Source organism: Vicugna pacos, chromosome 8 (assembly GCF_048564905.1).
Source record: "Vicugna pacos chromosome 8, VicPac4, whole genome shotgun sequence".
Taxonomy (NCBI): domain Eukaryota; kingdom Metazoa; phylum Chordata; class Mammalia; order Artiodactyla; family Camelidae; genus Vicugna; species Vicugna pacos.
This window is the reverse complement of record NC_132994.1, coordinates 70072459-70098543: the sequence shown is the minus strand read 5'-3', so window position 1 is coordinate 70098543 and position 26085 is coordinate 70072459. Positions and strand designations below refer to the sequence as shown.

Sequence of the window (26085 nt, the reverse complement as noted above, 5' to 3'; positions counted from 1 at the left end):
ATGGAAAACAGTATGGAGATTCCTCAAAAGATTAAAAATAGACTTACCATATGATCCAGCAATCCCACTCCTGGGCATATACCCAGAGGGAACTTTAATTCAAAAAGATACATGCACCCCAATGTTCATAGCTGCACTATGTACAATAGCCAAGACATGGAAGCAACCTAAATGTCCATTGACAAATGGCTGGATAAAGAAGTTGTGTTATATTTATATAATGGAATACTACTCAGCAATAAAAAGACTAAAATAATGCCATTTGCATTATTGCAGCAACATGGATGGACCTGGAGATTGTAATTCTAAGTGAAGTAAGCCAGAAAGAGAAAGAAAAATACCATATGATATCACTTCTATGTGGAATCTAAAAAAAAGACACAAATGAACTTATTTACAAAACAGACTCACAGACATGGAAAACAAACTTATGGTTACTAGGCAGGGAAGTGGGTGGGAAGGAATAAGTTGCAAGTTCGAGATTTGCAGATACTAATATATATAAAATAATTAACAGCAAGTTCATGCTGCATAGTGCAGGAAACTATATTCAAAGTCTTGTAGTAAGTTATGGTGAAAAAGAATATGAAAATGAATATATGTATGTTCATGTATGACTGAAGCATTATGCTGTTCACCAGAAACTGACACAACATTGTAAACTGACTACACTTGGATAAAAAGTATGTATATACTAGATCTGACCTTGAGCTGCAAGGAGAGGCATTGCTCTCTGCCCTCTAAACGAAATAGCCTCATTTCTCCAAACTTAGCTAGAGTCATAGAGTTGGAAGTCAGGTTGAAGGGTAGGTGGGGAGATGGTAGAAACAATCCTAGTGACCAACTAGTTTAGTATTTCTCAAACTGTAGTCCAACATGCACAAGATGCTCCTAAACAATCCATGGTCAGATTACCTATGGAATCCCTGCTTATGGGTTCTCCTCTTAAAGACTCTGAGAAGCTCTGAAGCAAAGCAACCTGTTGTATTTTGTCTGCCAAACTGGTTTGAGCACAACCTCTCACCCCTTTCTTTTTCTAGGTAGCACCTAACCTAGACAGCTAACAGCTAACCTAACAGCTTCTAGAACTGACATGCCATGAAATGTACCTTGAAGACTGCTCATCAATTCACTCCTTCCTCATTTTACAGAGGAGGAAATTGAAGCCCATATTAAGAGAGGGTGGAGAAATCATCCCCATTCCTGGCAGGGCTGGGAACTAGATCCTGGCTTCCAGAAAACTGGTCCAGGCTCTTTCTCTCACCTTGAAAGAGGCATTTAATGGTGGTGGCTTTGATATATCCCCTAGTACATTTTCATTGTCTGGAATTTGAGCTTGTATTTATTTATAGTGCACTCAGCAATGAATCCATCAAATGCTCCGAATGTTTCTAAAAGGGCATTGGGTCCTGTACAGCTGACCTAAATAAAACATTCTCTTTTAAATTGCATGTAATTTACTATATAGTGAATTATTTTATCATGCTATATAATCCCTTTTAAGAAGTTTTTACTTTCATATGAAACCATAAAATCAAAAGGGTCAAATCTCAGTAAAATATGTTACTAAAATGAAAGTCTACAACCCAATGAGAAGTAACCATAGACACTTCTTTTAAATACCAAGAACAATAGTTGGTGAGCCAAAATTATAAAAAAAAATGTCCAAAGGTTATGTATATATTTTTTCAAATAAGGTAAATTCAAACAGTTTGAGCATGTTAGCACTATTTGGAAACAAAATTTTTCTGACTTATTTTCTGAGTTCCAAAGACATTTTGAATCTATATGTATCTAACCATTTCTTTAGCCATACAATTTTTTCTGAGAATCCAGACCTGGATACTTTGGGATCTTTCTTAAGATTTTTTTTTCTGCCTTAATATATTTAAGGTACAAGATATACTCCCATCAGTTGAGATATTTTAAATTAGCTTCCAGCTTCTGAAAATTATATACCCATATATGTGTCCAAAGCCAGTAGTGGCCCACGTGATACCCTTTTGTGAACCAGGAAAAGCTCCCCTCCCTGGGGGCACTGGAGCTCTGCACTAGGGCACAATTCTCCGTGAGTAGACCGCAGGCTGGCTCCCAGTCCCACCTGTCCCCATAGCTGGAAGCCCTCGTGTGAATGAACAAGTCGTACAAATAATGTAGGGGTCCTGTCTGCTCCCCTCCCTCTCCTCCAGCCCTCACCCCTGTAGGGCTGCACTGACTCCCAGCTGCAGACCCAGCCTTCATCCTGACCTGAATCAGGCTATATTTACACACCTTGGGCCTCTCAACTCATCTTGCTAACTTAGCACCGGAGTCGGGCTGACTCAATCTCAGTGCTCTGGGTCTGATAACTGGGCTCCTGACCATGGTCTCTTTTTGGTGCCCACACTATTTTAACTGGGTTTGTGCCTTGCAATGACCAGTTACCATCTGGGTCTTCGGTTCTGCCTGAGATCAGAATGTATTATTCATGGACAAATCTCTCAGTAATGCCAGCCTTCCTGACTGAATTTCTGAACTGTCTTCCCTGCCCTGCATCTCTTGATGCCATGTTAATGGTTTAGAAATCCTTCTGCTTAATCTCACAGCTAGACCACCTGGAGTGAAGACCTCTCTTGCCATGACTCCTTAGGCATGTTCTTTGTCCCCCAGAATAAGCCTATTGCTTCTGAGTCGTTTGTTGGGGACTCAGTCGCTGAGCCTACTTCTGGGCACTAGCCCCATCCCCAATTCCCCACCCTGAATCCCGAGGTCCAACAGGTTCAGCACGGATGCCTACCGGTCACCGAGGCCCTCTAAAGCCACATGTACAGGAATAGTTCATATTCAGAGGGGTGACCTGGAGCAGCACAGATTTTAAAAGCAAGAAATAAAAATGATGCTTCTATCTATACTTTATTTTTTTAAGGCAGAAAGTAGAAGAAATACAGGTAAAAAGAAAATCAACCACAAAGGTTGAAACAAAAAGATGCTTTGATGAAATTCTCACTTAATTAGAAAATTGAGGGCCACAGAATGATAAGCTCCAAGAGCCAAGAGCTACACCTGTTTTCCTCACCACAGTAAATCCAGTGCCCAGTTAACACTGACTGAATGAATGAAAACTAAAATCAATCTATACACAGTATTCAGTCAAGAAAGATTTCATTAGTTTCTATAGTCACTCTTTTATAATACCTGTGATAGAACCTGTTTTCTTTTTTTTAGTAATTTGGTAGTTTATGATCTTTAATACATCAAAAATAAGAGGGGATAATTAATGAAAAGAAACACAATACACATAATAAGCACTAATGACACAGTTGATATCATGGATCTTGGTAAACATGAGTGAAGCATGTGGCTATGTTTGAAATACTGGCAAAATGCTAATACTAGCATGAATGGAAAGATATTTTACTTTTGGCAATGTTAAAGGGTTTCCTATGACTGGGATACACACAGGACTAAAAATAATCATGTTTTGAAACAGACTCACAGACGTAGAAAACAAACTTATGTTACCAAAGGGGAAAGGGGTGGGGGAGGGGTAAATTAGGAGTTTGGGATTAGAAGATACATACTACTATATATAAAATAGATAAACAACAAGGTTCCATGGTATAGCACAGGGAACTATATTCAATATCTTGTAATAACCTATCATGAAAAAAAATGTATTATGTATAACTGCAATCACTATGCTGTAGGCCAGAAACTAACACAACATTGTACGTCAACTATACTTCAATTAAAAAAATTATATTTTATGTTGCCAGAATACTTGACAATTTACAAAATGTTTAAAAAAATGTGATCATATTTAGTCCTCACAAGAAAGTAGAGGACTATAGTTAAAGGATATTATTTGCATCACTCTTTTATAAGAATATATCTAGTGGCTGGTGAAATATAACAGCTTTCAAAAAGATTTCTGATCTATCGTTAACAGTAACAACTCAACTGATAGGCTAGAAAGAGAGAGAAAAGATACTCTCCATAATAAAGGAAAAAATGAAAGGAAGGAGCCTATAATGACAACTTTCGTTTACTGTGATGAAGATTGACTTATATTATTCAGCCTAGGACAGTTATAGAACATAATTCTAAGAGATAAGTAATGAGATGCCAGAAGGGAGTAATGAGTCAAGCTTTGAAAGTCTGGTTCCAGCTCACTGAAGAGGAATTATTACCATATTACCATTTATATTGCATGATATTAATTGTTGTGCACTTCAAAGTAGCTGTAACTCTGGGAATCCAGAACAGATATTGGGAAGAGTTCAGGAGGCTCTGACAGTCCACTGGGGGACGCAAATGCCACGTGGGTTCTGAGCCATCCCAGAGTCTCTCCTTACGCTTACACACTTCTCACTTTTCTTTCCTCGCTTTCCAAGAGCGTTGTTACTGGATATCCTGCTGGAGAGTCTGGTGTGTTACTCTGGAAACCTACATAATATTTCTACTTAAATAGGAAAATCCACCTTTTAAATAAGGTGATTTATTTTAAAGTATATTTATTGTTTCTTTCCTTTTGTTGTTTCGTCTTCATGAAAGTAATGCAAGTTCCTTGTTAAAAATGTTTCAAATATTATTGAAATATGTAAAACTGTTACTTTGGTCATCATTTATTTTACTTATTAAGGTAGAAGGTAAGGGAGGAGGTGGACTCTATCTGAGCGTGGCACATGTGCCGAGGCTCAGCCTTGCAAACAATGTAGAAAGCAGAAGAAATGCAGTTAGAAAGTATCACCTTCTGCCTTCCCTCAACGTAAAGTCCAGCAGGTGTTTTTCTTCTATACACACATTTAATTAGACAATGACTTTTAATAACCTCACCACTACATTTTTGACAACTATCTTATATCAAGAAGTAGTGAGAATAATGACCAATATGTGACCCTTATCAGATTTTAAAAAGAATTCAACCTCATACTTTAAACGGAAGCTCCCAAGAAATAATTTTTAAAAAATAGTTGGAGGAAAATTCCATCAGTGTTTTGGAACTAGCTAGAGACAGGACTACCCAGATTCTGGACACTACAAGGCTAACAGGTTTTTAGCGGTCAAAATTTGAAATAGAAACTACAGGGGCCAAAAGATTTGAAACAGAAATGTGGTCAGAGACATCACTGGTATGGACATTCAGCTGATTAAAACAAACACCAAAATAGCAACAGAGTCTGTCTCAGATGAACTTGCTTTCCTAGTGACCTCTTTTGCTTGTGAGATTGTTTGATTACAGTTTTCTAAAAGGGAGTCATGCTTCCATTGAAATGGCAGTCCTGCTCACACTGCAAGGAGCACCATTTCGGATCACTGGTTTCCAGGCTTGGAAATGCTCTGTCTTGTTCTTTTAGAACTAGTGTCCCTGTCTTGCAAAGACACTGTGCTCAAAAGTTTGCAAGTCTCCTGTTTGGAGCTTGTATCCTGCATTTTCATAGAAACCAGTCTAGGTGGGATTTCAGGGTTCCTAGAACTGACCAGTTAATCAAATTGTGCCTGAAATGCCTAACTGTGTGCACTGTAGAAATACAAGACCTTGGGTAATATCGCCTTTAAAATATGTTTTCTTTATGCGTTCTAACTTGGGATGCCTGGAATGTGGTTCTAATCTCAGGGCCAGGGACTCTCCATCCTTGCACCGGGCTTGTTTCCCAGGCCCTAGAATCACCATCTCCCAGGATCTGGGACACAGCAAGTCACCAAGGCTGGCGCCAGTGAGGAAATGGGGTCATAATCTCCCATCACAAGCTTGCCTTGTCCAAGTAGCTCTCTGTCCCTCCTCTCCAGTGTGTATCTGACAAGGACTCTCAGAATGCAAACTGCTCGCCTAAGGCAAAGATTGCCCATTGGTTTGCTTTAATTGCTCTCCTGCCTTCTGTTCATTGGGAAAGTAAGTTTCATGTAGGAAAGAAGAAAGCTGTTCTTCACTTTTGGGAGTTAGAAAGAAGGAAGAAGTTTGTGAACCACATCCTCAGGAATAAAAGCAGATGGATGTCCAACAGGGTTTGTAGTTACTGTCTCAAAATGGAGACTGGCTCCAGAATACAGGACGCTGTAACTGCCCGAGATTTAAAGATGTTTTCTCTCTCTCGTATCCCTTACAGTATATAGTAATATGATCCTTCAAATAAAAAGTTTCTGTGCTTTTTGGGGGGACAGAAAAGAATGGGGAGAGTTGAGGAATTAACACTTTTTCTCTGTAAACATGTCTTGAGAAAACAGAATTCCAAATGTCAAAATGGTCCTAAACTTTTGTTTGTTGGGAGTTTTTAAATTACTTATTCAATTTCAGTACTGGTAATTGGTGTGTTTATATCGATTGTAGAGGTAGAAATTGTAAGAATAAGTCAGAGAGAAGACGGTCTCCAAGCATCAGCATCACCTGGGAACTTGTTAGATCTGCATGTTCTCAAAACTCACCAAAAAGTCTGGTATTGGGGACCAGTAATCTGTGGTCAAGAAGCCTGTCCATGTGATTCCAATTATCAAGCTCAAGATTGAGGATCCCTGGGAAATGGATAAGGGCTTGACAAGGAGCTGCTTGTAAATCCTGGCTCTGCCAATGAACAGCTGAGCAAGTCAGTCTCTCAGAGTTTATGGCATTTACTGAAAACACACAACCTAAAAGTTGAGTTATGTTTTATTTGAGGGTCTTACTGAGGACAATAGCCCAGGAATCAGCCTCTCAGACAGCTCTGAGAAACTGCTCCAAAGAAGTAAGAGAAAAGCCAGGATAGATAGGAGTTTTTGCTGGAAAAACAAACAAACATAATCAAACATCAAAAGATTGATGCTGATCACACACACAAAAAATATCTCATGTTAATGATTCTAGTGTTTTGCTATGTATGGGGAGATGCAAGAGTCTGGGCTTACTGAAATTATTCCTTTGATATGCATTTTCACTGTCTATGGCCAGTAACCTGTTTTTCTCCCTCAGGGAACACCATCCAGGCAGCTGCAGGGGCTAATGGCTTAATGGAGGGCAACATTCATTGTTTACTGAAATGGTAGGCAATAATTATTTCTTTTGGTCCACAATGGAGAAGATTAAATTAGATAACTTATTTGAAGCATTTAGGGCAATGCCAGACCCACAGAAAGCACTCAATAAATGTTAACTGCTGTGGTCACCATTGTGTAGAAGGGGAAGGATAAATCCAAGGAAGGACCTTCAACAAATTAGCCCAGCATTTGCCAGTTTAAGGGGCTCTTTCCAATTATGACATTGTGCTTCCAAAGAATCCAACGTCAAATTCTATGTGATTTCTCCCACACAGAAATTTGAATAGAGCAGTAGTTCTCAACCTGGTTCCTATCAGAAGCCCCATGGAGATTTTAAACTGGTCTGCCTGGATCTTCAGAACTGTAATCTACAGTGTGGAGGCCCTGAGCATCTGTAATTTAAAAAAAAAAATCTCCATAGGCAATGCAGCAAAACAGCTACTGGAATCGAAGGGGATAGTAACTAGAGCTAAAATCTACTGGGTGTTTGTTTGTGCCAGGTATTATGTGAAGTTCTTTATCTACATTGCTGCGTTTAACTCTCATAGCAACCCTATGAAGTGGGTACTCTCAGTTTCTTTATTTTGCAGGTGAAGAAACTGAGATAAGAGAGCCTAATAACCCCATCAGGCTCACATAGCTGAGAAGTGGTTTAGGACCTGAGCCCAGGTTTGGGCTATAAATTGCATTTTAACTGATGCATTCATTTACTCACGCAAAATTTGTTTATTATGCATCACAAGGTAATATCCTGAAAGCAGGACCGAACATTTGAAAATGAATAAAGATCTCCATCACCCACCCTCAAGAAGTTCCTGGCTTTTGTTGTTTAGAATGAACAAGTAACAGTCAGACTGCTTCATTTTAAAAGATGATGTCTTGTGTCTGTGTTTACGAGGCTGAAAATATTTTGACTACTAGCCTCATCTTCTCAATGGCCATCTACAAAATCCACCACCATTCTCAAATCAGCCTTCCAATCTGGGAAGACCAGGTTTGTCTGATGGTGGCCAGCCAGCGCTGAGTGGTTCTACGGCAGCCTTAAAACTTGGTTGTTAGCGACTCCTTGGGGTGGTCCTCAGCTGGCCCGGCTGGGGTTGTGCCGTTCACTTCAGTTCAGCATGCTAGACATCCAATCCCCTAGGTTAGCTGATCAATCTACTAGTTGGGTAGGAGGCACATGACCACAGAGCCGATAGCCTGGCGTTCTACCAGGGATAAACCCTGTCAGTTACACCTAAAGTGACGACTGTTAACGAAATTCCCCTTCGAAGTACAGAGAAAAGACTGAGACCTACTTTCAGAATCGTGAAATGCTAACGCGGGCCAAATCCCTGGACATAGTGTAAGGCTGATCAGGAAACTGATCTCTTGGATCGCCAACCAGGGTGGTCCAGGGCTCCTGGCGCAATCTGCGACCCCTCACTGCCTCCTAGAGTCAAAGTTGAGCATTGTTTCAAACAGACACAGCATTAAAGAGCAGCGATCATCATCTTGGAGCAGGCAAATGATCCTCCCTAGTTGACCGCCTTGGAGGACACTGGCCTCAGTGTGCAGCCACCGCATCTTCCCCGCGATTGCCCGCAGGAAGACAAACGGCTGGGGACTGCGGTCTTTCCCCGGACCGGTATTCAGGTTGCACAGAGGGAGGTGGAAGCGGAACCCTTCTCCTGTGCCTCGCCCTCGCTTCCACCCGGGCCCAGTTGGCCCCGGACGCAGTAGTGGAGGCTAATAAACATGGAGAGCGAGGGCTCTGGGACTGCGGACCCGTCCGCCGGGCTGGAGGCTCCGGGATCCACTGACGAGCGTCTTTTCCTGGTTAAAGGTGTGGTGTAGTGCGGGTGTGGGGGTGGGTGAGCTCACCCGGGGCACTAGCTTGCGCTGGAGCGGGCAGTCCCACGCACATCCCGCCCACGGAGACCTCGTTTTGGTGTCCCTCAGTTTAGCGGTTGGGATCGGGCGGGGTGTAGTCTCTCCTGGGCTGGGGGCTGGTCCCGTGGGCTGTTCTGTATGTGCTGCGTTTCCCCCATTCCCTCTGCAGTTTCTGTCGTATCCCCCTTTTCTAACTCCCACTATCTCTATTGTTTTTCCCCTCCCCGGGAGAAACTTCACGCCACTGTCCAGGGGAAGGGACCCTGCGCCTATTCTCTTCACTGGGCAATGACACCTTGGAATGGCCTCAGAAATCAGAGGTCGTGAGGTGACGCAGGTTTCACAGCGCTATTATTTACCTTTGCCAAGAGCTGCTTAGCCATCTTTTCTCAAATTTCAAACAGTATCTGAAACTTACTTGTGTACCTCTTTTTAACTTCAGGGTTTGTTGTTGTTTTTTTCCTCTCCGAACCCTTCACTCCCTACCCCCAAAACTCTTGGCAGGTGGAATTTTCCTGGGTACTGTTGCTGCTGCAGGAATGCTGGCTGGATTTGTTACAACATTATCATTGGCGAAAAAGAGAAGTCCTGAATGGTTCAGTAAGGTTTGTGACACCGAAATCCATTCATAGCATTATTATTGTTTACAAACAAATGGCAGCTGTTCTGCTTAAGATAAGTAAAAGAAGTGTTGATGGCCTCTCATACTGCTGTAAGTAAACCAGTATGTGCCTCATAGATTCAAGAAGTATACAAATTAGTCAACTGTCTTTATTTTCATTTAAAAAGAAGTACTTAATTATATGCTTTTTAAACTTTGACTTTGAAACAAGACTTTGAAAGCTCATCTAGTACATTTCCTATTCACATGACATTAAATCTAAATCTAGGTAAATCACTTTCAGTGGTAAGAGGCCCCAATATTTTATGTACCACTGAAAAAGAAAAACAATGCCAAATAAATTCTTGAGACAATGCTGCGAGAGGCATTTTTGTCTCAGAGAGATTAAAATGTTGAAATAAAGTGCATCTTAGTATTGATGAAAAACATAGGTCAGCTCCTTGAACCCAGAAACCATGCGTGCTTGGGCAGTGCAGCAGCCTCACTTCCTAGAAAATACCTGGTACATAGTAGGTGCCCAGTAAATTTTGGTCAAATGACTATAACCTCCTGAAGGCAGAAAACCCTTACCTATGAGCAAGGTCAAGCAGTCACTCTGACATGGATAAATGTACCTCATTTCCTCAGTTGATGAGAAATTTTCTTACCATTTACTTGTAGTTCTCTTGTATTGTCCGGTCTCTGGCCTACCCACTCCATGTAGTTTATTTATCCATTAATTCATGGCTTCAACAAATGTTTATTCCAGATCTTTTTTGTGCAGGCACTGTGCTAGCTAGGTACAAGAGATACAAAAATGAGCAAAATTTATCTGCCCCTCAGGAAGCTAGGTCTGGTGCAGGAGACAGTTATTAAATACACAACACAAATAGCTATATAATTACAATTTGATACTTGCTTTGGAAGAAGAGTGTTATGTGAAAAAATCGTAAACCAGTCGAAGTCCTTTTTTGCTTGTATCTATCTTTAATAATCTAATAATCATATTTAAGCCTTAAGAGTGGCAAGAGGTCACATTTGAAGTGCATTTGGATTCCCCTGTGTACACTCAGGGTTCGTATGGAGTTTCCCAAATCGATGTTATGCATTTTAAGGTCATTCTCCCTCTATGTTACAGAATATTTTCAGAGCAGAGATATGTCTCTTGTGGCAGAAATCAGTAAAACCTGACTGATAGTGGTGCTTTAATGTGGAGTTTTGGTCAATTTCTAAATACAGGTTATGATGATAACCTTTGGGTCACAGATCTATTTGAGAATCTGATAAAAGCTAGTGATTCTGTCTCTCAAAAAAATAAAATCACATACACATGTTCACAATTTTGCATTCTATTTTTCTATTTTGTGGTTCTAAGATTCGATATTACGCATGGCCTTTATGGTCTAACACAGTGGTTTTCAGACTGTGGTCCACAGAACCCTGGGGATCCTTGAGACCCATTGGGCATCTGTAAAGTCAGTTATTTTCATAATACTGCTAAGACATTTCCACTAATGGTACAGAAGCAATAGGGGGAAAATTGCTGGTGCCTTCCTGTAGTCAAGGCAGTGACCCCGAACTGTATTGTGGTCTTCCTTCCCACACACCTGTGGTTAAAGCCATCACTGCAGAAGAATGTCCTTGTTAAAGCAGTAAAATTATTAATCCTTAAAATCTTGATTCTTGAACATACCTCTTTAATATCCTATATGAAGAAGTGGGAAATACACAGAAAGCACATCTACTTTATACCAAAGTAAGATGTTTTTCTCAAGGAAAACCAGTTGTGTGATTGAGTTACACACTGAACCAGTCACTTTTTTCTCATGGCATATAATTTTCACTTGAAAGAACAACTGAGTTCTGAATAGCTGAACAACTATATTTATTCAGTAGACATCTTCAAAATGAACAAAATGAGCCTGTCCCTTCAAGTGAGCCATTGTTAGTATTTGTTGTCAATGATAAAATTCTATATCTTTTCTGTATCTATAACTAAGAAATCTATATAATTTCTTTTAGGTAAAAATAAGATTTTAGAAAACTTGTATCTGCCATTGTGAGCTTGCCAGCTGCTCAACATTTAAAGGCTTTTCTAACAAGATTAGTAGTGATATTAATGATGTGACTTTTAAATATTTAATAATGGTGTCAGCAATTGAAAGATCTACATAATTTGGCAAATCATTATTTCCTGAATGATTGTGATGCATGGATAAAAGTTCCATTCAAAATGTAAAACAGACTAATGGGTTTTAATGTAACAAAGTATAAAAATTCATTGATAGGACTTCATATTCCATAGTGCAGGTAACTTTTAAGAAACTATTTGTCGAATTTGGGTGTAGTATCAAAGAAGGGAGGCTATTAAAATACTCCTCTCTTTTCCAATCACACATCTATATAAGGATAGATTTTATTCATATACTTCAACCAAAAGCATAATTGCAACAGATTGAATATAGACTTGTATATGAAAGTTGAGCTGTCTTTTATGTAGCCATTTACAAGGTTATCAAAAATGTAAAGCCTCGCCTCTCTTTGTACTAAATTTTTTGTTTTGGAAATAGTTATTTTAATTCACAAAATCAGAAATCTTTGGGGTCCCAGTGTAAATGGATCCAGAAAGTTTGAGAAGCCTTGTTTTGGGGGTTAAATATTCTTCAGATAACTGAGTTATTTCAAGACCCATTTATGTAATGAGCAGACAGAAAGGGTGAGTCATCATCTTTCTGAAATATCTACAACTTCTGAGAAATTATAAAAATAAATATTTAAAAAATATATACTGTGTATGTTATAAAAACAGTTGTTTCTATGGCATAAAGAATATAGCAAAATGTATCAGATAAGAATGCTCTATAGGGGAAATAGCTAGATTGAGCATTCTTTTAAATATCCATTTGATTTATATCAAATTCATCCCAGGATTAAACTGAAAAGAAAAAAACCTAAAAACATGAACCTTAAATTCTTAGGTGTGCAGTTTTCTTTCTGACAAACTGAACAATTTGTCCTTAGAATTCCTACACCTGTGAATAATAGACTAAGTCTTGTTAAAAATAGGTAGAAGGGGCACCTATGTCTTTAAGCATAAGAGGTATTATAAATACAATTTTAACTTAGAAAATAACTTTCTGTTTTATCTTGGGGATATTAAATATCATAACTGCACTGTGATTTGTTAAATTCAACTTCCATATGCACATGCCTTCATTTTAATTTAAATGAAAAAAATGAACAATGTGGTAGTGAGAAAAATGTAGCTTTCATTTATATATACGTGACTAACATATGTGGTTTTATCTAAAGAGCTTTTGAAGCAACAGTATTTGTTGGCAAGTCAGTCTTTCCCTGCAGCCAGTCAGCCAGTGTTCATTTTGAAAATTCTGAGCAGACTGTATGAAAGTCATGTGACATATACTCCAGCAGACAAAGCTTGTGACTAGACTTTTAAAAACTTAATAATAAGGACACATCAATTTTTAACATCATTTCCACTAAAATTCATTTTTGGAAGTATGCAGACATCAACTGATAATAACTCGCTTCCTCATAATCAATTTCTGAGACATACACAAATACAGCATGTTCCTTGGTTTTTAATCAAAAAGTTTGGCAAGCCTAAGATTTTATTGGGAGTACTGCTATGTTATTAACGATTACTTTTACGCACAGTTACCATTCTTACCTAGCAAAACAAATGTGGAATTATGTAGGCTTTAAAAATTTATGTATATCTGTAACACATACATAATTTCTTTCCTTCCCAGGGAAATAAAGGATTTTTAATTTAAGTTTCTAAAATAAAATTTAAGCCAAAGCGCTTAAACTGACCCTGGTGTAATAATATCCGGTTAGTGGTACCACTTGTAGATGAAAATTCAGGCCATTGAGAAGTTAGTGAATTTGTGTGAGATCTGTAGTATCCAGGGAACCACTGAAATTATAGCAACATGACAAAAGGAATAATTGTAGAGAGTAGCATATTATTTTCATCATGGAAAATAGCTAAAGAAAAATCTCTTGAAAGTCTGGTTGGGACTAGGATATATCTACAAAAGGTCTGTCATGTAATAGTTTCTGCTAGGTCTAGGCATGTGCTGGCATGGGGATGCAGGTAAATGAAGTGTTTCTGTGTACTCTGAATAGCATTCACAGTCACAAATACATGCATTAAAAAACCTTTATTAAGAAATGGATTGAGCAATATAGAGAAAATTATTCTTTAAAAAAAAAAGACTTGAGTAAATGGAAACATATTTCCTGATGAAAGACAGGATGTCATAAATTTGCTGTCGCTTACCAGATTAGCTAGTAAGTTGTCATTCTAATGAAAATGCCAATGAATGGGAGTTGGAGGAATCTTGACAAAATGTTCTGGGGTTTTTCTGGAAGAACTAATAAGCAAAAACAGTAAAGAAATGTTTGATAAAAAGTAATGAATATGATGTACTTTCTGGACATCAAGACTTTTTATGATTCTATAATTAAATCTGTGATTCCAGCAAAATTCACAGTACAAAAATTGCTTAGAAACAAACCTCTCTATTTGCAAGTTTCTTAAGTAAGTTGGGAAGAGAAGGTTAATCCATTGAGTGATGCTGGGGCAGTTGCTAAGCTATTGGGGAAGCAAAATCTCTTTAGTTACCAGCTTCCATCAAAACTGAAATAAATACCAAATGAACTAAAAAGTTAGGGGTAAAAAATTTTTTCTTAAACAAAAATGCAGCTAGAAGGAGAGAGAAATGACTATGACTTTGGAGGAGGGAAGTTCTAGTAAGCTTAAAAGCATTAAAATGCATCTTTGACCAAAAACAAACAAAAAGCAAAATAAAAGGATAAAAATAAACCAAATTAGGGAAATATGATAGCACATATGATAGGTATAAGGACTTCAAAGAACATTAATACAGAAAGAATATACAAATCAGAAAACTTTAAGTGGACAAATAACAAGAATATGTAATTCCAAAGATGTAAACATTGGCTCATAGTAACTTGGACCGTCATTCTCAGTAACAATAGAAATGTAAGTTATAAATAGTTTTATATAAATTTCAAAAGTTCCTTTTTTGTGTTTTTGTTTTTACTGATGCTAGCTAACTTGAAATTGAAATGGTCCTCATGAAACATTATTGTAACTTAGTACAACCTTTTGAAAAACATTTTGTAGTATGTATCAGTGTATAAAATGTTCATGCTTCTCCACTTAGTAATTCTGCTTTGAGTTTTCCCCATGGAGTTAATCAGAAGAACAGATAAAGTGTTTAGGCACAAAGAAGTTTTTAATTTAAAAAATATTAAACTAGGATACATTCATAACAAATGGCTAAGTAAATTGTGATAAATCAGTGCAATGTAACCATTAAAATTATGTGAGTTCTTGACACTGTGAGAGGATGAATGTTGAAGATTAAAGTTTTAATGATGTTAAATTGTTTTTTAAATGTCCTCAGAAAATCAAAAAGAGGAAGAATATGTCGAAATGTTTACTGTGGTTTACTGGATAATAAAATGAATTTTTTTCATTCATCATTAGGCTTTTTCATACATACCAAATTTTTCACAATGATATATAATTAGAAAAAAAAAGACTAAACTTTTGAGAAAGTTAAATTATTTTTTCTGAGCATTTTTGTTTGTTGATGTTTAATGGGTTTTAGCAGACAGACTCACAGGAAAAAAATAATAAATTTTTAATAGATCCTAAATTCTACAGATCCTTTTAAAAAAATTGTAAAGATAAATTGTATTTCATATTCAGGTCAAATTAAGGAAATAAATGAATGTCCCATAGTTTAAATTTCAAGTAGGTCCTTATGTATTATCACTTCTTTCTCAGCTTCCTCTAGTGTAAATATTTGAATTATCCTGAATAATGATGGTTTTTATTCTAATTTACACCATGGATTTGTTTCCGCTTAAAAAGATACTTTCACTTGCATTTTGTATTGTGTTGTTTAGAATCAGAAGTGATAAATGACTGAATGGCAAGTTCCCTTAGTCTGAAAAGCCAGACTGCTGAAGTGCTCTAGCTTTTATAAGCTGTGAAACCTTGAACAAATTATTTAATTTCTCACTGCCTCAGTTTAGTCTTACATAAGGTAATAGTACCTATCTCACAGAGTGAGGTTAAGTGAGTTAATACATGTAAAATGCTTTGAACAGTGCTTGTCTTATAGTAAGGGAGCAATATATAAAATTACATTTATATATATAATTATTAACTGTGATATAGTATTTGAATATATAGGATCCCTGGGAGGTTGCAGTCCTGCAATCTTATTTAAAAATTAATCTCATTTAAAAATAAGATTAATGATCACTTAACAGTATAAGGAAAAATGTGCCTCTTTGGTTCTTCTGATCAGTCTAATTTAGTCACCAGTATTAATAGTAAAAAGAAACTTTTAGCATATGAATACTGCTTGTGCAGTTTTATTCATAAAATAATAGATACGGAAAAATAGCTTATCACATCCATAGAATATCATCATACTTTACAAAAAATTAATTTAGCTCCCTTCATGCTTGTCAGACCTTTACTATTTTGTTGTTTTCTTATTATGAGCTCCTTCTAACCTAAATTAATAGACACTAACCCTAGATATTGTCCTCCAGTGAGCATCTGACCAGTGTAGTAGAGGAATATCTTTGTTTATTTTTACTTCAGAGTTTCGATTTTTAAATAAAAATACACTGCCAACTTATATTTTAAATTACCAAATCATGGAAGAGACTTTAGAAATCTTATACGCCATTCCTCCCAATATTTTTATCTTTCTATAGTGTACCCCCTACACACACACACACACCCCCGCCCGCTACTCCACCTCAGTGCTGTCGTTAATAGGACGGTTATTCCTTTTTGAAGTATGCATTGCATTCTTACTCTTCTCTAGTCGGGTTTGTTTTGCTGATCGTCTGAAAGTTGTTCAGTTATCATAATGATAGGTTTTTACCTTAATATTATCTTGAAAATTGGGAGGACGGTCATTTGTTTTCTAGTTTCTCTTTAATAGCTGCCATGGACTGAATTTCTACTATGTGCCGGGCATTTTGCATATATATTTAAAAGTCCTCACAAGGAATTATATCACACATCTTTCTCAGATTTAGATTTAGCTCACCTCTTTCAGGAACCTCTCCTTAAAACTTCCCCTCCCTGCAGGTAGATTAGGTGCCCTTCTCTGGGCTCACAGTGCCCTGTATATATGTGTGATTCTATCATTGTCCTTTCCATTTAGATCATAATTAACTTCTAGGTGTCTGTCTTCACCATGTCCACCTCCACTATCCCCAGGACTGAAGTGCTTTGTCATAAAGAAGTTGCTCTGTTTACCTTTATTCCTCCAGTACCCAGCACGGCTCCTGGCACAGTGCCTTGCCTACTCACATACTTGTCAACCAGAGAAGTTGTGACTTAAGTCATACAGTTATTAAGTAGCAAAGCTTGTATTTGAACTTGGGTTGATCTGGCTCCCCAGTATCATGGGAAGAGAGAATCATTCATTTCAAACACTCTCCAAATATTTATTCTTTCTGAGCTGATGATTTTTACCCAAACCTTTCTGTCTTCGTTTCAGGGAAGTATGGCCACGGCTGCCTTACCAGAGAGCGGGTCTTCCCTTGCCCTGCGAGCCCTGGGGTGGGGCTCACTTTATGCATGGTGTGGGGTTGGTGTGATCAGCTTCGCAGTCTGGAAAGCGTTAGGAGTTCACAGTGTAAGTAACTACAACCCTGTAATTGGTATCTGGAATGTTTATTCTACTTTGTGCAGTCTAAATCTACCAGATTTACAAATTTGTATATAGTTTATCTACTGTCTCGGGAAGTGAATAACAGGGAATTGACTAAATTCTTACTAATAACTAGGCAACTTCTCATTACTAGTAAATCATATAAATAATTTAAATATTTGAAGGTGGTGAAACTTCAAATATAATTAATGACTAATTCATAGCAAATGTTCATTTTATATAAATTGGCCATAGCTGCTCGTTCAGTAAAATTATTTAATTTAGAACAATTTTCTATGCTGTTTGATGTCCATATATATATATAAACATCCTTGTAAAATAGTTAAAGCATTTTAAAATTATTATTTAAATTATTAATGTGTTTATACATTATTGGGAAAAGATCCTAAAGAGTGTGTGTGTGTGTGTGTGTGTGTGTGTGTGTGTGTGTGTGTGTGTGTGTATGTAAGTAGTACTCCAAGCAAAAAAGCTGTACATTCAGAATGACTGGCTTATATTTATTTAAACTACTGGTAGGAAGTTCTGTGGACCAGGCTCTTTGTGACAGGTGAGAATTGGTAGTGGTTTAGAATTGATGGCAGGAGTTGAGTTGATGAAAAGAGGTTCTGGATATATTTTGAAGGTAAGGGCAACAAGGGATCTGTTATAAATTGAATGCGGGAGGTGGAGAAAACAAGTCAAGGATGTCTCCTTTGGGTCTGAACAGCTGGAAAATGGATGGGACGGACCAGTGAGAGAGGGGCAGGTGTTAGGGCATAATGTCAGGAGGTTAGTCTGGGACTTGTGAGTTGGAGGTGCCTTTTAGAGAGCCAAGTGGAGAGTCAAGTAAGCAGTTAGATATAGAAGTTTCGAGTTCAGGGGAGAGGCACAAGGTGAAGATATAAATTTGAGACTCATCAGTATGTGGATAGTATTTAAAGCCACAAGGTCAGATGAGCTCACCAAATTGAGTGCAGAGAGAAGAGAGCAGAGGTCTGAGGAAGGAGCTCTTGGGCATTCCCAAGAGCTAGAGGTTGAGGAATGAGGAGAAGGTTTCCCTACCCAAGAGTTAGGGAAAACCAGGAGAATGGTGACTTGGATGCCAAGTGAAAAAAATGGTTCAAGGAGGCAGATGCTGGGTATAGTCGCATAAAATGAGAACTGGTAGTTCACTGAGTTGGCAGTGTGGCGTCTTTGGTGGGTAAAGCCTGAGTGGAGTGGATCCGAAAGAGAATGGAGCAGAGAGGCTGGAGGCAGCATGTATGGGCAAGTCTGAGTTTGCTCTAAAGGGAAAGAAGTAAATGAGGTCATAGCTGCTACAAGGGGGAATGGGGTCGAGAGGTTTTTGTTTTTGTTTTTAAGTTGGTTGTATTAATAGCATATGTGTGCACCGATGGAAGTAGTTAAGCCACGGGGAAACTGATGCAAGGGAGGGGGAGTTGCTGGAGTCATAGGTATTAGTGTTATTGCATTTTTCACGTTTAGTTTAATCATAACTACACACAGGCACTATTGTGTTTTTTCACGCAAAATATACTGATAGACAGATGTTGCTTTTCCCCTAATCTTTATTTTTAAAGTAACTGCCTGCTACTCATTGTAATGATAAAGTACGGATTAGTTGAAAAATTTAGAAAACCCGTGACTGAAGATTTTTGATGATTTTGTTACCTTAGTTTTGCTTTTGACCAATATAAAATGTTTTCTTCCATTTCGGGCATTGTACCAGACGTTTTAGACATAGCAGATTATTTAATCTTCATAATAGCTATGAAACAGGTACTAATATCCCCCATTTTATAAATGAAGAAATTGGGACTCAGGTTCAGTCACTTGCCCAAGATCACGTAGCTTGTAATTGTCAGAGTCAAGATTTGAACCCAAGTCTGGTAGTCCCCAGAACCTAGATTTTTTTCCAGTTTTACCTCCCTCTCTTAGTTAAGATGGGAAATAAAGGAGTAGGCAGAAGGGGCCAGGGCAGGGGGAAGGAGGTAGTGAACTTAATGGTGTTGATTGTGGCGTGTTCCACACAGTTCCTGATAACCTGACAGGTTTTACTGGGCATCTTCAATGTGGCCCTCATCTTCCAGTATCATAGCTGACCTCAGTCTGGTAAAGGAACAGCCATTCTTCTCTCATAGAATATGAAAGCAGTTATTTGAAAACAAGTGGAAAAGACTAGGAGGAAATATGTCTGGTGGTCATATGTGAATGAATTACAGACATATGGGTAAATTTTTTATTTCACTTTTCTCTGTAATTCTTAAAATATATATTGCTTTAACAATAACATTGCTTTAAAAAAAAAAAGTCCTAGACTGTTTTTATTAATGTATGCTGACCATAACCCACAACTGTCTGAGAGTTGGCAAAACTGCCTTGACTACATATAAAGCCTGCTTGGGAGGCATGCAAATAATAATAAAGTTATTAAGCTTTTAGTGTCTGTAAAAATGACGGTCTGTTAGCCCTTCACTTTGAGTGTGTGGAAGTGATAGGTAATGTTTCTAGAGCTTAGTAATGTAGGTCATAAATTGAGTAGTAAATTTTTAAGATACGTGAAAATATGAACAGTCTTTGATTTGGAAGAGTCATAATCCAAATTTTAATAGGCCAACAAAATCAGGTTATTTAAATTAAATTATATGCTTGAGAACTTGGACTTCATGGGCTAGACTGTGCTATTTTAGTTTCTAGAATGTGAACTTTTTTGTTTTATGGCACTGATAAGAGGATTATTACCTAAAAATATTTGGGGGAGAAAAATTCTTTTCTCATTGGCACTATTGAATGTAAGGATACTTGAAATCCTTTTATATTACATGTTCATGTCTTTAACCAAAAAAGAGAACGCAAGTTCACTCTTCCTACATGTTGGTCATTAGGCATATCAATTTGATTTCCACATCTGAGAAAAATGAACCCACTGATACTTTTTTTAAGACATATTTAAAAGCAGTAGTGTTTATTAATTTGCTTATTCAAAAGACATTTCAGGCCTACCCTGAGCCTGGCACTTGAACTAAGACAGGGCTCCTCAGTGGACTGTTAGTATGTAAGGCTTAGGTTTTAAGCATCATGGATTGACTTTCCAAGGAAGTTTCTTATTAAATGATCCTGCTCTGAGGCTTGTGGAGAGCAGTGTGCTATATTTTGATTCTGGAATTAGACAGTTTTGATAGTAACTGTGAGGTTACCCTGATTCCACTGATGAACTTTTATTAATTTACTGCATCTTATTAGGAAATGTCATCTTTCAATGAGTAAGGAAAAGTTTCAGTCAAAAAATGTTGAGCAAAAATGGTCCCGATCTGTGCACTCAGTAAGTAATTGAGATGATCATTCTAGATAAATGCAGGTAAATAAGAATCAATTCCAGTGTCAAATAGGTGTTGGTAGCCACCTTGAATTATATTAACTCTCCAGTATAAATCCAGTTCCATACAAAAGGGTGCCATCTAATGGCTGACTGAGAGAGCAGCTTGCATTCCCTGTTTTAAATCACAGCTACATCTGCTGGCCTAAAAGGGAACATGCTGAAAATGCTTAAAGCAGAGCTCTTCGTTTTCTTAGAAATATTTTGGATTTACTCTTTGTTTATTCATAATTAGTATAGAACTTCATTTCACATGGAACATGTTTAACACATCAGATATAAATATAAATTTGTATTTTACATAATGGTGTATAGCATTTAATCAGAGGTTCCAAAAAAGAGCTAGTGGAAGCTATCTTAGAGTCAGCCGACTGATGCAGATCAGTGTGTCCAGAATCTAAAACGGGACCCTGCCTGCCTTTGTGCAGGAGTCAGTACAGGTCCAGCCTGGCATCACCACACCAGCTCCACCCTGCTGACCAGCCTTGGGTTCGTCAATTAATTTGAATTATGGTTATGATTGAGGCAGCATTAATTTTATCACAGGAACTTAATTGTGTAAAGAATGGACATTTACTGTGGGTTCACGGTCCCCCTAAGGCAGTTGTGCAAATGATCCTGGGAGACTGACATGTTCGGACATGTCTGTGCATACTGTGCACGTGATACTATTAGATTGTTTTATTAGGGAAGACATTTTAAGTTTAGAAGACAGTGGAGATAAATGCTCTTCAGGCAGTAAATAAGGGCATTAGTGATGCTAACTGGTAATTCCCCAATTATCAAAAGAAAAACATGCCATCTACAGTTATTTACATGTTAACTTCTTAACCTCTTATTATTTATAGTAGTATTGACACTTGAAACCTTTTCTGAAGAGGTTAAGCATATTTATGGTTAAGCTATCTTGTCTTTTTTTCCTTCCCTTTGAAGGAGAAACATTAGGGGTGTAAAAAATTCCTGATTGATATGATTGGAATCGTTACAGCATTTTATGCCTGTGGACCCTTGTTCTGCATTTGTTTGAGGTGAAGTTATCTAAAAATACTGGTCAGAATCGCCCAATACTGGTCAGTAAATTGCTAACATTTACTGTGGTTTGTGTAGAATATATTCACAATACCTAGTGTAGTTAGAATTTACATATCACCTACAGTTGCCTTCGTAGGAGCTAAAACCTCAATAGCAATAAACCCATGAATGGAAACATTCTCAGTTATTATGAAATATTTCAAATTTGTCCAGAGATTTAAATTTAAAAATTAACTTATAAATGGAAGTTTGTTTGTTTGTTTTTACCATGGGATGAGAGTTATTTGTTCTTATTTATATATATTGGTGTTTATTTTTAAAGAAAAATATATTTCAGACCTATTTTTAAACAAAGATGGCTTTGTTTTCTCCTAAAAAAATGAACTCATTGTTTTTTTTTTTAAATCAATGTAGAAAAGTACAAAAAGAAACAGAAATCACCAGAAATCTCCCTGAGTTTTGTAGTCACTTATTACAGTAGAAACATCCTTCTAGACCTTCTATAGGCATGTTCATATAATGGTATATAAATATTGTTTTTTACTATACTACTCTGGAACTTTTTTTTTTTCATTGAATAGTCATGGGAACATCTTCGCACAGCAGACGATATAAATCTTCATCACTTTTAATGGCTACGTGGTACTTAGTTGTATGTTATAGATAATCAGTCTCCAGCTAACAGCATTTAGATTGTAATTTTTCACTATCAAACCCCATAGTGAACCTTTATAGGCAAATATCTTTTTGTACTTTTCTTGGTCAAGAAATCTGTTCTAAAGACAGAAGATGTTATTGTTGAATCAAAGTGCATTTTTAAAATGTTTTTGATATCTGTTGCTAAATGGTCCCCAGAAAAGCTTATGTAGTTCAGAGAATATCAACAATATGTACAAGTTTCCTAGCACCCTTGCCATTAGTGGTTTCTGTTACCCTGAAATTTTTGCCAATCTGATAGATGGAAAATAATCTCTTCCTTTATTGCGTCTCTCTGAAGACCCTGCTGCTGTAAAGACTTTTATGGAAATAATCTGTGATCAAAGTCCTGCATACTCTCCAGCCCGTCTTCCTCCTCATCTAAAATAGATTGCTTTTTTCTCAAAAGCCCAGATCTCTTTTTCTTTAAAAACTAGAACTAAAACATGTTAAAAACATATAATATTTTAAATATTTCTCAAAAAGTTGTTGTTTGACTTTTCTACTCTAATAAAGATCTTTTAAGAGAAGTAATATTATACCTTTTCTCTGGCACAATAATGGATGCACTCTAATAAAATTTTCTCCAGCTCTTTTTTGTAGCTGCAGCTATTGGCATACTTTTATATTAATATTTGGGCTCACTTTAATTACCTTATGACCAGCTTGAGGGCTCTTGCTAATTACAGCAAATCTCTCTCTTTTTACTTTTTGCCAATTTCATTTTTACCAACGTTCTGGTGCATCTCATATTCAGTACATTTATTCTTACACTGTGTTTACTTCTTCATTTCAAATGAAAGCAGCGTTGTAGAGTGAATGCTTGAACCCCATATGTAAAGTAAAACTATGGAAAAGCTGAAAAGGTTTTAACTTCTAAGATATCTAAGAAGGAAATAGACTTCATGCTGTATATTTTTCATTGGTTTAGGTCAGAGGTTAAAAACAAATCTGAGTCTTCTGGCACATTGTGTAATTGTAGCCACTTCTGAGTGACCTATGGGGAAGTCTGAAATTTGGCTGAAACACTTCCCTTCTGCATCCTTGCCTAATCTAATTTCAGTGCTTCCAAAGGTTTCTACCAGCTTCTTCCCCCAGGAAGAAAGCTTCAGTCTCTAATTCTGATGACCGTACGTCAGCAGCCCCAGCCTTGCTTCCTCTTGCTGACCGTACTTCCTAGGCTGCCCAGGACACAGTCATCATGATCTTGCGGAGATAGCTCCATCTGTCAAGCTCTCGGGCCTTCAGACAACTGAAGCATTGAGGAATATTTTTTCCTGGAATCATTTTTAAATTAATTGGAAGTGATGCTGTGCTTCAGTTAAACTCAGGTTTGAGGTGACAAGAACATCTCTATACCACTTACTTCCCATTCCGTTGCAGCTCTAATGGGCTTGGTGGGGAGAGGCACTCTGTGTAAATGTGCAGCAGCAAGTTGCTGACAAAGATCAAATCAAAGGGACTTGCTCAGTTTAAAATGGGAGATAATGACCAATGTACTTTTCCTTTTTTTTTTTTAAGCCAAGGGTAGGGGGAAATCAGCTGTTTCGGCATAGTGCCAATATTCCTCTTTAAAAACCCACCAGTTTCCTTTCATAAGTAAAATGGGGCCTTGAGCATCTTATAAAGTGAGAACGTGCAGCAGTTACCCGGAAGGATAAGCTCTGCCACAAAAGCCTTCTTCCAGGCCTGACGTAGTCAGGCTTAATCATCTCGGGAATGGTCCCAGCCTTACGCCTCTGGAGGAAAGGGCCCTTGATTTCACGTGGGCTTTCTCTTTCTCTGTCTTACTTCTTACACTGAGCTTAGAAAATTGGACTCAAGTGAGTAGATCTCTCTAACCAAAGCATGATGGAGTGAAGACCTGACAGCAAACGCTTCCTCCTGCAGCTTTGTTTTCAAAGGTACCTGTTATTGGTTAGTCACTTACAAATGCCTCACACTGTGAAAAATTTTTTTATATATGTTGATATATGTATATATTATTCATTTATCAGTATATCAGAATATGAACTGTTCCCTCAAATTTTCCTGACTGAAATACCTCTAACAATTTAAAGAAGTTTTTGTAATGTGTTATATACCTTTCCACAAAGCAAATTGTGCTGAACATAATTTAGTTTCACCTTTTCTTGATGACTCAGATAGATCAGTTATTATTTGCTTCTGTGCTGACAGAATCTGGGCTTTCATACTTCTTACTCTTTTTGTACTTGTTCTTGATCCTAGTTTGGCTCTAGTTTTTCACTTCCCACTACCCCATTTACTTTGGGTTCCTTCTTTGCCCTTGTCTTTTCTCCACAGGTTCTGTCCACTCTGGTGGCTTCATCCACCTGCAGACCACTGCCAGGTCTATGTCTTCACCCGGACCTCTGAGCTCCATTTGACTGGACACTGATGCTTGGATGTCCTGCAGGCATCATGTGTATCTCCACCTGAACTGTCATTTACCCCACCCCACCCCCCAGCCTACTCCCAGGTCATGCACAGTGAATGGCAGCATCATCCACAAAGCTGCCTAGAGAAACACTGGGTTTTATTTATGACCATGCTCGCTCTTATCCCCATATCCGATCAGTCACCAAGTCTTGCTACTGTCCAGCCCCGACAGCCACTATAGTTAGGGGCACCCTCCTGCCTCAAGATATTGTCTCAGCTGATCTCCATTCTCCCTGCCTCCCACCTTGCTCCCTGCAGTCCTTTCTCCATGCTACTGCAAGAACGCACTGGCCTTCGTCTCCCCAAACCTCTGCCTGCAGCTGTCCCGCTCCCTCTGCCTTTCTGTGTCACCATGGGTGGAATATCCATGCTGCTGCTAAAGCCCTCCCCTCATGAGGGCGTTCACCCGCCTCCCCGCACGTCTGCCCAAGGACCTCGCTTCCCTGATTATTCCCAGCCTTTGCCGAGCACCAGGTTTCCCCTCTGCTGCAGTGCGTGGAGACCTGTTCTAGTTTCTCCCACCTCTAAAAATCTCTTGGTGTTCCTTATCCTCGTCCAGCTACCAGCCCATCTGCCTGCTTCCCTTCACAGAAAAGATTTCCTGAGAGAGTTGCCTGTGGTCACTGTCTCCACTCCCTGCCCTTATCCTCAGTCCAGCAGCTTTCCCAGCACCCCCTAAACTGCTGGTGTTGGATCGCCAGTGCCCTCCATGTTGCCAGACCCGGGTCTTATCCTTACTCCTCTTGTCACTTGACCTCCCAGCAACATTTGACACAAGTGAGCATTCTCCTCTCCATGACACACTGTCTTTCGGCTTCTACCCTTTCTGCCTCACTGGCCACCTCTGGGTCTCTTTTGCTGGCTGTGCCCCTGCAGACCTAAATGTTGGCGTTTCCAGTGGCTTCACACTTGGACTCTTCTGTTTTCCATGTGTCCTTAGTCCTTTGGTGCTCTCACTTAGTCCCTGGCATTTAAAAAGAATCAGTACAACCTGATAATGTCCATATATATAGCTCCCGCCTGACCTTCAGATTTTCCTTGAAACTGCATGGGGTCTACCTCTTGTATGTCTCACAGGCATGTCAAGGACCCACATCCTAAGGAGAACTCCAGTTTTCCTCACCTCCTCCCCACCTTGCCCCCCCGAGTCTTTCCCATTTCAGTGAGTGCCCTCCCATCCCCTAAGTCGTTCAAGCCAGCAGAGAAGCCTCTTAGATGATCTCATTTCCCATCATTGCCTTCACCTTATCCATGAGCAAGTCCTGCTCGTCAGCTCTGTGGCTAACACAGTGTGGCTCTTCATCTCTCTCCAGCTCCATTCATCTTTTGCCTGGTATATT

General features: G+C 38.4%; 1 protein-coding gene across 1 annotated transcript in view; it reads left to right on the top strand.

Annotated features, from left to right (window-relative positions):
• The first annotated feature begins 8657 nt into the window (after positions 1–8657).
• Positions 8658–26085, top strand: part of TMEM242 (transmembrane protein 242) — a 37210-nt gene continuing 19782 nt past the window's right edge. The window contains exons 1-3 of the mRNA XM_006197703.4: positions 8658–8812; positions 9364–9464; positions 17050–17187. Coding sequence (XP_006197765.1) covers positions 8725–8812; positions 9364–9464; positions 17050–17187 — 327 coding nt within the window. The 5' untranslated portion in view covers positions 8658–8724. The remainder of the gene's footprint in view (positions 8813–9363; positions 9465–17049; positions 17188–26085) is intronic.